General features: G+C 37.6%; 1 protein-coding gene across 1 annotated transcript in view; it reads left to right on the top strand.

Moving 5' to 3' along the window:
- LOC106094757 (intermembrane lipid transfer protein Vps13D) overlaps positions 1 to 14,437 on the top strand; it is a 502,283-nt gene that overhangs the window by 268,821 nt on the left and 219,025 nt on the right. Inside the window, exons 12-14 of the mRNA XM_059360895.1 lie at positions 9,544 to 9,700; positions 9,765 to 13,229; positions 13,586 to 13,798. Of these exons, the coding sequence (XP_059216878.1) occupies positions 9,544 to 9,700; positions 9,765 to 13,229; positions 13,586 to 13,798 (3,835 nt within the window). The remainder of the gene's footprint in view (positions 1 to 9,543; positions 9,701 to 9,764; positions 13,230 to 13,585; positions 13,799 to 14,437) is intronic.

The raw sequence follows: 14,437 nt of genomic DNA, 5'->3' as shown, positions 1-14,437 counted from the left end.
CTAGATCGACATAAAATGTCGCGACGATCAAGAATATATATACTTTATGGGGTCTCCGACGAATATTTCGAGTAGTTACAAACAGAATGACGAAATTAGTATACCCCCCATCCTATGGTGGAGGGTATAAAAATTTTCAGAGGTGGTTTTCCCCTCCTAATGCTGGCAACATTTGTGAGGTACTATGTCATGTAAAACTTCTCTCCATAGAGGTGTCGCACTGCGGCACGCCGTTCGGACTCGGCTATAAAAAGGAGGCCCCTTATCATTGAGCTTAAAATCGGACTGCACTCATTGATATGTGAGAAGTTTGCCCCTGTTTCTTAGTGGAATGTTCATGGGCAAAATTTGCAATTTTAGGTATGCTCCACCGTCTCCCGGTTTCACCAATGTTGCATCCGACCTTGACAACTCTGGGGAAAATATATAATTCAAATTTCTATGACAAATAACACAGGTCCTCGGCCGATTACCAGTGATAGCATGGAATAATTGGTAGTTGATATGGTTTAGTCAAGAAACTTTGTTCCGGGTCGTCCATGGCTCCTGAATTAAGGCAATATGAATCTTGCCCTTGCTGATTTTCTCCATCAGAGCGTGTGTAGCAGTCTCGCTCGGGTGGAGGTTTATCTGGATTACCTCAATTATTATGATGATCTTATCGTGTGCTCCCTGTTCTATAGACTGCATTGACTTTCTTGTCTTCCGACTTTTTATAAAGTCGGTAATGGTTCCATCGTCGGGTCCCTGAATCTTGGCCTTGATGATTTTCTCCATCAGAGCGTGTGTAGCAGTCTCGCTCGGGTGGAGGTTTATCTGGATTACCTCAATCATTGGTCCTCCAGTAAATGGGCATCTTGAGTACGTGATGATCTCACCGTGTGCTCCATGTTCTATAGACTGCATTGACTTTCTTGTCTTCCGACTTTTTATAAAGTCGGTAATGGTTCCATCGTCGGGTCCCTGTTCGTTAAGTTTTATTGGGTTTCCATTCCCTGTTCTGCCTGGTGTTTCAATACTAGGATCGTTACCTATCTAAGCCTTCGAAATCTAAAGTAAATGGGCTTCTTGGGAGTAGGTGATCGTACCATCATCTGTTCCCTGTTTGTTAGACTGCATTGAGACTCCTGTCGCTGCGCTGCCTGATGTTTCAATATTAGGATCTTTACCTATCCTAGTCTTCCGAATTTATTTGATTATTTATGTTAATAATTACAATAAGTAATGTTACACGGTGACCAACCTCAATTCTGTGTGTTCAGCAATTGATTCCATATCCATTGATTCCCACAATTGGTTTTCCTACGAATGCACCAACACAGCATCGTTTTCCACACAAGAGACCATGTTTTTGATTTTCAATGTCCTTAGCATTTGTACTGTTTCCATTGTCACCGCTTTCGGGTATTTGAACATGCTTTTACGCACTACAATTGTATTCAAACATTTTATTTAATTGTTTAAAAAATATTTTATAATGTACTTAAAATTATTATATAATTTTAAGTACAAAGCTCAACAACACTTCTGGCGTGATGACAAAAATACAAATGTGATGCCATCAAATCTTAATAGTCTTCTTTGTCTGGCATTGAATTGATACCAAATGGTATTAAAAATCTTTACAATGACGCGAACAAAATAATACCAGGCGGATTGGCAAAGTGCCATCATTTTATTGCCAATTAAAATTGACCCAACTGTTTTTTTTTTTATTTCTAATGTTTTCTCTTTATTTACGCTTACGGCGATCGTTTTGGTCACTTCGTACCGGATATCGAAGAAAAAAGTTATCTACCAATCATTTTTTTTGTGGTTTCTTCAGCCCACCGTACATCGACAACATTACACCATTATCCCTACATCAACCCTCATTCGGAAGCATAAGTTTAATATATTTACTAAGGTAGGAGTAGTGCAGTTTTTTTTTATAGAAAAAGTGAGTTCGCGCTTACAAACAACAAATGTGTCGTGGTCGTCCGTCCAAAAAAGCCGTACCGCACCGCCCTCAATTATTTGTTTATTTGATTTCGTGCTTCGTTTTCGTCGCAAAATTATTTTTAATCGATAAAGTCGGGAAAACCGGTATTAGTTAATGTATTGTAAAGGGTGATTTTTTGAGGTTAGGATTTTCATGCATTAGTATTTGACAGATCACGTGGGATTTCAGACATGGTGTCAAAGAGGAAGATGCTCAGTATGCTTTGACATTTGATCATGAATAGACTTACTAACAAGCAACGCTTGCAAATCATTGAATTTTATTACCAAAATCAGTGTTCGGTTCGAAATGTGTTCAAATTTTGACAAATTTTGTTCAGCGATGAGGCTCATTTCTGGTTGAATGGCTACGTAAATAAGCAAAATTGCCGCATTTGGAGTGAAGAGCAACCAGAAGCCGTTCAAGAACTGCCCATGCATCCCGAAAAATGCACTGTTTGGTGTGGTTTGTACGCTGGTGGAATCATTGGACCGTATTTTTTCAAAGATGCTGTTGGACGCAACGTTACGGTGAATGAACACATTTCGAACCGAACACTGATTTTGGTAATAAAATTCAATGATTTGCAAGCGTTGCTCGTTAGTAAGTCTATTCATGATGAAATGTCAAAGCATACTGAGCATCTTTCTCTTTGACACCATGTCTGAAATCCCACGTGATCTGTCAAATACTAATGCATGAAAATCCTAACCTCAAAAAAATCACCAAATATTATGCTATGTTCAGACCAAAGCTGTTTTGGGCAAACGACTCGTTTTCGCTTTATAATGCTCTAATTACGACTCGTTTTTCTTTTACCATTTATAATGGCAAAACGACACGTTTGCCATAAGAACCAGTGATTCGACGCACGTGAGATCAAATAAATGCCTAAATTGTGCAAAATATTGCCTAGATAATGTCTAAAAATAAAAATCAATTTTTTTTCCAAAAAAAATTATAAAATCAAGAAATAAATCTGAACAATAGTGCATCAAAACATTTCTGTTGCAGTGTGAAAAAGAGATATTGTATTTTCAAAACATCTCAACTAGTGTGAATGCTTGAGATGTTCTTCAAAACAACATAAGAAAAACGAGTCAATGTAGTTATGTTTTGTTGTTTGCAAACGTTATTCTTCAAACCACCAACAATATTTTATAATGCATTCTAGTTGTGATTTATCTATTGCAATATTTAATAAATATTGTATATTTTTACCATTTTTATACCTACCTCCCAGGATGTCATACTAAAGTGAGGTCATGCAAACAGCTGAGTAATCTTTTTATACCCTCCACCATAGGATGGAGGTACACTAATTTCGTCATTCCGTTTGTAACACCTCGAAATATTCGCCTAAGACCCCATAAAGTATATATATTCTTGATCGTAATTACATTTTAAGTCGATCTAGCCATGTCCGGCAATCTGTTTATCTGTCCGTCGGTCCGTCCGTCTCTGTGTCGAAACTTTCGAAGGAGTAAGGCTAGGTACTCGAAATTTTGCATAAATACGAACTTTTTATCAGTGCAAGTCGGTTGAGTTTGTAAATGAGCCAAATCGGTCCATGTATTGGTATAGTTGCCATATAAACCGATATCGGATCTCGATTTCTTGAGCATCTAGAGGGCGCCATTCTTATTCGATTTGAAAATTTTGAACAATGACTTCTCCAATGGCCACGTAAGTTACGTGTCAAATATGGTTCAAATCGCCCTAAAACCTGATATAGATCCCATATAAACCGATCTCAGATCTTGATTTCTTGAGCCACTAGAGGCTGCAATTCTTATCGGATTTGGCGGAAATTTTGCACTATGGCATTCAATAGATGTATAAAGTATGGTTCGAATCGGTCTTAAACCTGATATATGTACCTCCCATATAAACCGATCTCCCGATATTACTTCTTGAGCCTCTAGAGGACGATTTAGCTGAAATTTTGCACAGTGATTTCTTCAATACCCTCTAATATACGTGCCAAATATGGTCTGAATCGGTCCATAACCTACATACCGATCTCCCCATTTTACTTCTTAAGTCCCTCTAGAGCGCAATTCTTATCCGATTTGGTTGAAATTTTGCACAATGGGATCTACTATTGTCTTAAACATCCAAGCCAAAAGGGAGTGAAGATTAAGTCCCCGAGTTAAAGTCTCGTTCTTGTCTTGGCTAAACGACTTATACAGAAAGTTAAAGTCTCGTATAACTTTATAAAAAAAAAACAAAGACTTTAACTGTGAAGATTACGTCCTCGCCTAAAGTCTTGTTGAAAAGTGTTATAAAAATAATTTTGTACGCGGGCTGTTTGGTCAGAAATTGTCATGAAGCTGATTTATTATTATATTGTTAAAGCTGATTAATTGGAAAAAGGCAATAAATAAAAAATATTATTAAAAAGAAAACTTGAAATCAAAAGCAATAAAAAGTTAAATAATAATAAAAAGAATTTCAATCAATTTTTTCGGATTTATTTTCTGTATCCGAAATGAGGTAATGTGAAATAAATAATTAAACATCATTTGAGTCCTAAAAAACCCAAAAACACTAATTCTTTCCGCTAGGCCGTAGGGGCCCCACAACAGGCCAATTTCCGGCATATAAGAGCTCAGTGCAAGAGCTTTATGTCGAATTTATTTTTTTATAAAGAAAGAATTAATATTTTTGGTATTTTCCTGCCTCCATATACTTACTAAAAATGAATATAAGGTCTTTTCACAAGACCTTATTTTACCCATTTAAAATAAATTCGAAATAGAAGTCTTATATCCACGAAATTGGCCATGTTCTCTAAGACCCAACTGACCAAATTGATATGTTTTGTTTTTTTGTAGCAGCCATTTGGCTCCTACGTTCTTAAAATATTTAATTACTTGTTTCACATTACCTCATTTCGGATATAGAAAATAAAGCTGAAAAAATGTATTGGTATTTTTTATCATTATTTTATTTTATTACTTTTTATTTCATATGTTTCTTTTTTTTTAATTACCTTTTTTATTTATTGCCCTTTTCCAATAAATCAGCTTTTTTTCAGTTTTATGACCGCTTAAAAAATTATTTTTTATAACACTTTTCGACAAGACTTTAGGCGAGGGCTTTCTCTTCACATTAAAGTCTTTTTTTATAACAGTTATACGAGACTTTAACTCGGGGACTTTATCTTCACTGCCTTTTTACCGGGACGACCTCAATCACTGGTTCTGCGGAAAATGGGCTTTTTGGCATTTCAGTCACTCATCGTCTGCTCCCTAATGAGTTGAGTTTCCTATTACTACAATGCCTGATGTCTCAATATTAGGACCTTTAAATGGGCTTCTTGGGAGTGTGTGATGGTCTTATCGTCGAAAGCCTCCATTGAAATTCCTATCACTGCACTGCATAATGTTTTAATATTAGGATCTTTGCCTATCCGTCTTCTGAATCTTGAGAAAGTCGGTGATGGTTCCATTGTCGGGTCTTATTCGTTAGGCTACATTGACTTTCCCGTCCGTGCACCGCCATATGTTTTAAATACTTAAAGAAATATTTGTTTTGCCTAAAATGCCTTTTACAGGTGTAGCGAAGGGCACTCAGCCACCTACACTGAAAAATAATTGTCCCAAAATTAAAGATTTTGTCCTTGATCTAGCGATTTGGGTAATAAATGCGAGCCAAAGAAGCGATCTTTAAAAATCAATATCTTTATAATTCTTTTTTAGTCTATGCGTTCAAGATCATTTACCACAGGGGTAACTAACAAATCAGTGGTTATCCAACTTATTCATTACTTGACAAACTTGGGTGATTTATTTATTAATAAAATCCCCATTTGGTTTTATTGGTTGCGGATTTTTTAAAAGAAAGTAAATGCATTTTTCATAAAACTTAGAATGAACTTTAATCAAATATATTTTTTTTACACTTTTTTTATAAAGCAAGCTAAAAGACAGATGATAACTGACAGAAGAAAGAATGCAATTACAGAGTCACAAGCTGTGAAAAAATTTGTCAACGCCGTCTATACTTTTTGGGCAACCCAATAAATCAAAAATATTTTCAAAACTTTGGTCGAAAAGTTAACAGGACTGCAGTTTCTGGGATATCATCCCTTCTTTAGCGGCATTCTTCGACGAATTACCCAGTCAATCATCAATGTTATGAGCTTAGACAAAAATAGTCTAAATGACAAAAACACTGTTGCTCATAAATTCCAAGAAAGCTGTCAGTAAGAACTTTGAAAATATTTTTGATTCTCATACAGTTCCACTATTTGTGGAGAGACTGCAAAAGGTTTGTTGTTGTGGCATATGCGAAGCCAACATCGTCGTACGCCATGCTATCTTTATATATAAATAGCTTTATACTAAAGACACAACTTTTCATTTCGGGTTTCGATCGCTAATTGTTTCTAGTTTTCCTTACACATGACGCTCAATTTCCTATCTGTATCTTTATCAAACTTACACTGTTGTCGTTGTTCCAAAGTCAATTTCCTTACTTTCGACGATATTTTGACGTGAAGATTTTTGCCTTTAATATTAAGATACCACATTGTGGAATAAATTTCTCTGTTTCTTTAAAAATGTTAAAAATGAAGCATCTTTAAATTATGTTCGGACCTTAAGCTTGAATCTTTAAAGTTATGACACATTTTTTCTGGTAACAATCCTCGTCAAGCTTCATAGGTAAGCAGCTTGTTCCGGTCCATGGGAGGAACGTTATGACCGTTGGTTATTTGAAAATACCAATAACTCACCTTGTTATATCGATTATTATAGGTACTCGGTATTTACGCCGGTGCCACCCGGCTTCTCACTGAGTCTCTCCAATCGATACCGCATATTACCCTTGACTGCAATTACAGTTACCCCATATTTCTACGCAGCAATCCACTGTCCGCAACCTAAATACCGTAACGTTGCGTCCAACAGCATCTTTGAAAAAATACGGTCCAATGATTCCACCAGCGTACAAACCACACCAAACAGTGCATTTTTCGGGATGCATGGGCAGTTCTTGAACGGCTTCTGGTTGCTCTTCACTCCAAATGCGGCAATTTTGCTTATTTACGTAGCCATTCAACCAGAAATGAGCCTAATCGCTGAACGGTGAATGAACACATTTCGAACCGAACACTGATTTTGGTAATAAAATTCAATGATTTGCAAGCGTTGCTCGTTAGTAAGTCTATTCATGATGAAATGTCAAAGCATACTGAGCATCTTTCTCTTTGACACCATGTCTGAAATCCCACGTGATCTGTCAAATACTAATGCATGAAAATCCTAACCTCAAAAAAATCACCCTTTACAAAGCGCACATGAAGATCGAGGCGATTTAGAAGAAAACGCATTCGTAAGATGAGTCTTAACCTTCTTGTCATTAACGCGTTTCGAAGTACCGTTCGCTCTAAGGTCGTGAAGACACAACAAAATTCGAATCCGTTCCGATAGAAAGGCGTCCAATTCTGCCTACGACGACAGGGCAGCCTTATCCCTCACGCTCTGTTCCCAGAAAGTCTGGGTTATTTAGGCAAACGTTGAAAATGTATTCCAATCCGCCTTTCTTCTGTTTAGCCGAGGGACCACTTTTGCAGTATTTTCTCCAAGGCCGAAGCAAATATAACGATGATCAGAGAAGCTGTGGTCACCCAACACATTCCAGTTGCATATTCTTCCACTTATATCTTCCGATACAAAGGTAATATAAAGTAACTCCTGTCGGTTTCCGGTAATAGAGGCTTAGCGGCGGAAGAAGAAAAGCATTTAGGCTACTCTTTGCAAGAATACAGGCTCTGTGTCTCCCATTCCCCGTACCCTTGAGTAGTTTAAATCCCGGAATCCGTAGTCCACGATCCATTCTTCCACACACCCATGGTTCATGGATGCGAACCAAGCAAATCCCCTGCCATCAGGAGGACCTTTAGTGCCGCCGGAACGGCTTTACAATGGTTAAGATTTATCCGTAGAAACCGGACTATATTCAGAACTCAGAACTTCCACCACTCAAAACTTCTGATTCCACCAGGAGTTCATTCTCACAAGATTCGTTAGATCTCGTCATGATGAGCTTTCGTACGTAAGGGCAAGGGGCAAGTGAGACAGCTGTGGAACCACTCTTCCTCAGGATACTGGACACTTGCGGTGTGGATGATTCCTCCTTAGATGCTTTACTAGCTGCTGTTGTCGAAGTACTATTCGAGTTCCGTGCTTCCCCGCTGGCGCACACCTTGAGCCCAGTCCAACCGGATTACCCATCCACACAGGGCTTGTCGGGTCCCATTTCGATGCCTTCCCCTCCTGTCTCGATTGTGGCAGCGTGATTTTCAGTCTCCTGCAATTCGCCAGACTTTAGCGATGTGGTCGATAGTTCCTCAGGCAAGTGTTCAGCAACGACTGATGAGTCGTCTCCTGATACCCCAACCCCACCGCTCCCATAGACCGTTAGTTTCAACTTGTTGAATTCGTAGGATTCAACTCCTTCAGACTTGTTGAGGTCTGCGAGACAGCCGAAGTTAAGTACGAATACTGCATGTCTCCGGTCACCATCAGCCTCATCCAATCTTCTAGTCGGTGGTTGAAAGATTGGGATTACATTCCCTTAATCTTTCATGTATGGATTAAGGATCTGAGGGAATCCTTGGTATCCAAGCATGCGCCATCGGTCGAGAAGGAATATCTTTCTTCTTGACTAAATCTAGTGCTGCACCTGGCCACATCTCACCAATCGTTTTTTAGGGCACAACGATACATTTCAATTGATCGTTGATCCCCGAAGACAATTAGTCTGTATCGGGTCCGATACCAGCCTACATCGTCACAAACTAGAGGAAACCCAAGAAATTCCGTAAGGAAAGCGAAGATAGAATAGGTTCGGCCTTGTCCTTAAGTCTCGAATCAGGTGTCTTTGTCTTTGACCAGTCGTCTGTCGGCTAGTGGAGCCTGGAGCAGCCGCTCCACCAGTCAAGGTGCCAGTAGCAGACAGCATGCTACGGCCTGATACCACCACCGCTGCTGTTGGGTTTTTGTCCCGTCCTCTAGATCTGCCGCTCCACTGGAAACAGACGCAGATCATCAACCGCCCAGTGGGAAATTTTTGAGGAGCGAACCAACAAAACGTGCGCTCCACTCAACGGCTGAAACATATATCGATACGAGAGCTATTCGCCTGTGAGGAAAGCATATGGAATGTGGAATTTGGTGTTTTCTTGTTATAAAAAATCGTTTACTTGTGCCTGAAACACCCATGAAATATCCGTACCAAATGCCGCAATTTTTGAGAACAACCCGCAGCATACTAGTGCTGACGCCTCTAAAACGCCTGCTGATATCAAAATGGCAATATTTTACAAACGCAATCCTTTTATGGAAAGCTTTGCCCTCATCTATTCAATATATGGCAGCGGGAATTTATTTAAGCAAGCTACTTCGAAGGATCTTTAAACAAATTTTTAACATTGTGCAACACCCTTCCACGAAAAAATGCTATAACAAAGATTTGTACAAATGATTTGCAATTGCAATATAGCGAAAACATTTTGATTTGTGATTTTTTGTTTTTTTTTTTTTTAATTTCAGGAAAAATGACAATTCTATGCAATCTAAGAAACAAAGCAGATCATTAGAGAAAGATGCGCTTTTGGCAATTGATATGTCATCCGTAAAATATGTACACACGAAAAGATTTGTTATTGAACTACAACTTTTCGTGAAGGAGCTATTACAGTTACAATCGGTAAGATCTAAGAGTATCTTATAAATTCTTGAAATTAAAACCATATTTCCGTTTTTGAATGTAGCCAGTGATGAATCATATAAAGAGTGCAGATGAAAAAAATCGAAATAGTAACTTTCAAAAAATTGGGCTGGAAGTTCACGCCGACTCACCGATTATTCTTTTTCCAGTATCACACAACAGCAATCATTTGCTAATTGCCGACCTCGGAAAGTTTTCGTTAAAAAATATTTTTGCATATTACAATCATACCTTAAGTGAAGAACGGCAATCGACGGATACATCATTCCATGAAATCATTGATGTGATGAATATAGACCTTTTAAACATTAACCTTCTAACTGGTAAAAGGGAGATAAATAATTTGGCTTGTACGCCTGGCGAGGATTCTGGCATTCTACACGTGGGAAATTTTTGCATTGTCAATTTGGGTAAAACAATTTTCAAGGAAAAATGTCATTTGAAAATTCATGTAATACGAAATACCGAGCCAGACGTCAGCCATAATATCCCTGATATAAAAATTAAAGGCACTCTTTCCGAACTAAATGGCCTTATCAACGTCCAACAATACAAACTAATTCGAGGTTTTCTAAAATATAACTTGGGCGAAACCATTGACGATGTGTACTTTAATTACCAAATGAATTTAAACGAGTCGCTAGAGATATTGTCGTCGATAACAAAAGTCAATGTGCCACAAGCGGTAGATGTTTGGAATACATTGTCTATTAATTTCATTCTTGACAATGTTACAATTTACTTAGCTGAGCCATGTGAGCTGCAAGGCTATGGAGGCTATGGAAGTTCAGGTGCAAATCTCGCCTGCATAAAATTTATAAAATCTAATCTTAAAATTGACTTGTACAGTGATGGTTCACAAGATATTGATTTAATATCATCTGAAATATTATTGATGGATGCTAGAGAAAGCTCAAGGAAGTCGACTCCAAATAACTGTTTCAAACATATTTTGAAGCCTTCAACGGGTGGAGGCAGTACAAAGAGTACGGTGCAAGCTGAAATTCACAGCCGGAGTAGGGGAGATGTGTCTAAATATACAATTCTGTTAAACAACATGAGAATAATGGCGCTTTTGGACTACTTGGAGAGTCTGAAGAATTTCTTGAATGAAGAACCACTAATGTCGTCATTAGTAATTGAAAAAAAGTCTGCATCACGACATGGAGCAACACAATCACAACAACCGTTTGCCACAACATTCACTGAAGATACAGATGTAAAAAATGAATTTGTGCTAAATATTACAAACTCGGAAATAGTTTTTGTAGAGAACAGCGCACAGTCCGACTCGAACGCAATCATACTGAAAAGTACAACTGTATTTTCGTACAAGCCCAATAGCAGTGTTGTTCCCGTATCGGTGGATATAAATCATTTAGAAATTTTTTCATGTATATTGGGATCTGAAAACGAAAGTTCGCTCTCAATTATTGATCCATTTACGCTTAATATGGAACTTCGCAATAATTGTTTTCACATTTTTATTCCAAACCAAGTATTTTTGAGAGTATCATACAACGATGTGATGCTTTTCTCGCGCATGATGCAATCCATACCAAAGCAAACGCAGCATTCGGCACCACCGCAATCATCAGTTATTGATGATTTTGAAAAAATTGCTCCGCTCGTTGCCATGGGCTTCAAGCCTGATGAGTGCTGGTCAGCTATGCATATTAATAATAACAACTTGAACGAAGCAGCTATATGGATGTCGCAACATAAACAAAAATCTACAACTTCTAGAGTGAATATATCTAATATTTCCTTCAATGCAAGCAGTGTTTCAATTTGCATTATCGACGACTGTCTGGATGCAGATGTTCCCCTCCTAGAATTTTCCCTTTGCCAACTGAATATTGATCAAAATTTTAATTTATCCACAGAAGCAAATCAGGCTGTTTGCTATGATGGGAAAGTTGAAAGTATAATATCGAGTAACTACTATAATAGGCGGCTCAGCGGTTGGGAACCAATAATTGAGGCCTGGGAGTGCTGTGGAAACTGGAAATTTTTAAGGTCAAAGTTCGAAAATTTAAAAACTCTACATGTCAATGTTTTTAGCAAACAAACACTTAAATTTAATGTAACATCAACACTTATAGAATTGTGTGAAATTGTTCGAAAGAATTGGACAGAAGACTTTGTTCGATCGAGTACGTCCGATAGTCTAAATGTTAATTCTAAGCAAAGACATCCATTTGTACCGTTTGCTCTGAAAAACTTGACGGGAGAACCTCTTTTATTTAAAATATTTTATTCGCATGTTGGCGGAATAACACGCACTGAGATTAATAATAAACAGGATTTATTATGTAATTGGATATCTGCACAACACAACGAGATCGTTCCGTTTGATTTCGGGCCACAAAGCAAATGGAGACATTTGGATTCACATAAATTGAATATGCATCAGATTTTAGTTCAAATTCACGGCTGGACACTGATTGGGCCTATATCCATCGATAAAGTTGGAACATTTTTTCGATATGCTAATCTGGATATGCAATACAACAAAAAAACAAGGATAGTGTTTGAAATATCTCTCTGTGGCTCCGCGCAAAAGTTAATAACTGTACGCTCAGCTCTAAATGTTGTCAACAATACTGAAAAGCCATTTTTATTACATATGAAACTAAAAGGCGATTACGAAAACGCTGTTATGGCCCTAGATCCACTGCAGAAGATAACAATTCCCTTGCGTTATTTGGACTCAACTTTATTCATAAAGCCCTATTTAGAGAGTGACCTTCAAAATAAAGTCTACGAGTTGGTTAGAAACGATGACAACGGATCATTCAGAAAATATCTGTCGGAACAAGTTGATGAAACTGCGTTTTGTACACACTCGATATCGTGGTTAAATTGTGTCTTGCAGGAATCAATCCAAGACGTGCACTCTTGTTTTTTGCCAAATAAAGTACCATTTCACGTTATATCAGATATAAGAAAGGACAAATACCCAATGAGAGATGTGGGGGCTCTGCCAGGTCACACAATAAACATACTACCACCACTAAAATTAAAAAATTTATTATGTTGTGACGTACTGTATAAAATATCTGGCCATATTGAAGGAAGAATTGATGCCACTAAACAAATTGAAATTTATTCCATCGACATAACAGATTCCTTTTCATTGAGTTTGTCTTTAGACAATTACAGACTTTCGGGTCAAATCAAAATTCCTTTGGGCCATACAGGAATAGTAGAGACGAAATTTAAGTTAATTGACATCTTGAACAGGGAACTGTTCCTGAGAGTCTCTATTCAATCGTTTCAAGGAAAAGGCATGGACATTTTTATTGGAGCACCCATTTGGATTATAAATAAAACAGGATTGCCTTTAATATTTCGGCAGGAGGGGACGAATCAACCCTCATCTGGTCAGTTCGACGATCATGAATATGCACGCGAAGTATCTCCTCTAATATTTTCCTTTTCTGACCAAGAAGGAGCTCCGTTACTCGAATTTAGACTCGGTAAAAGTTATGGAAACAATAACCCGGTGAGTAAATCTGCAATTATATCTTTTTTATTTAGATGTTGAAGTACACTAAAAACCACATGCACAGAAAAAATATAGACTTAAATTTGAACGACTAAACATGACTTTCAAACAAGGTGATTAGTTCCATTAAAAATGTGGAACAAAATTAAACTTTTTCAAAATTAACAGGAAAAAAACGAATTAAAATGGGGGAGGCAAAAAGAGAAGACATTTTAATTCTATTTTCGATTTATAAATTTGAATAAAATGTTTGTGACTTACACAGTGATATTTTTTGAAGAAGTGATAAATTGTATAATTATATTTTCGAATAAGTGTCATGAAATTAAGTGATGTAACCATTTTTATTTCAGTGGTGTAAAAGTTTCGGCATAAACAGGGAAACCACATTTCGGGAACTAAAAGCTGAAAACTCGAAAATTAATTATGTAATAGGCGTCAACATACATCGAGGAAAAGGTCTTTATTTCAGTACAACTTTTGTAACTCTCACTCCACGTTTCCAGTTGTACAACAGAACTACTAAGAAGCTGCATTTCATGCAGAAGTGCGATGTTAAAAATTCTGTAAGTAAACAAAAACCCCTTTTTAATAACTTTTGATAATTTTGATACATTGGCTAGAAGGGAAAATTGGGAGGTTGTTGTTTCTAACTTCATGCGCACCGAAAATGCCTGTTAAATTATTGCGAAATCCGACGGACTCTTTTCTTGGCCAAAACACAAAAAAAGTCAAACAACGACAAAGACAACATTGAAGCAGTGTTGATTGGTGTCCATTTCGTGAGCATTTAATTACATTGGCAAATAATTGGAGCGAAATTTGTATTGGCGTAGCGACATGTCGCTATTATTTTGCTCATAGAATAAATCACCACTGCTACGGAATGTGTTCGTATTTTCTTCGTCACAATTTTTTTATAATGCGTTTTGGCAGTTGTTCGGCCGAAAAGTCGAAGTCAGTACTAGGCTCTAGGTTGAAAATAGGGTGCGTCCCATGCCACTATGGACATACACCTAAGCCAGTAATCGGCTTGTTGTGCGCCCCAAATACGAACAAAGTATCCTCGAAAAGGAGAATCTAAGTTAGGAATTCCGTGCTACTTACAAAATCCTTAATTGTTTTCCATGTTTCCATTGTTTCTGTTGAGTGTCAAGACCCAGGAACTCTGCGACTAAGATGGGGTGCGTCCACAGGGATCTGGG

Source organism: Stomoxys calcitrans, chromosome 1 (assembly GCF_963082655.1).
Source record: "Stomoxys calcitrans chromosome 1, idStoCalc2.1, whole genome shotgun sequence".
In the NCBI taxonomy this organism is placed as follows: domain Eukaryota; kingdom Metazoa; phylum Arthropoda; class Insecta; order Diptera; family Muscidae; genus Stomoxys; species Stomoxys calcitrans.
The sequence above is the reverse complement of the archived record's forward strand: the minus strand, read 5'-3'. Positions and strand labels throughout refer to the sequence as shown.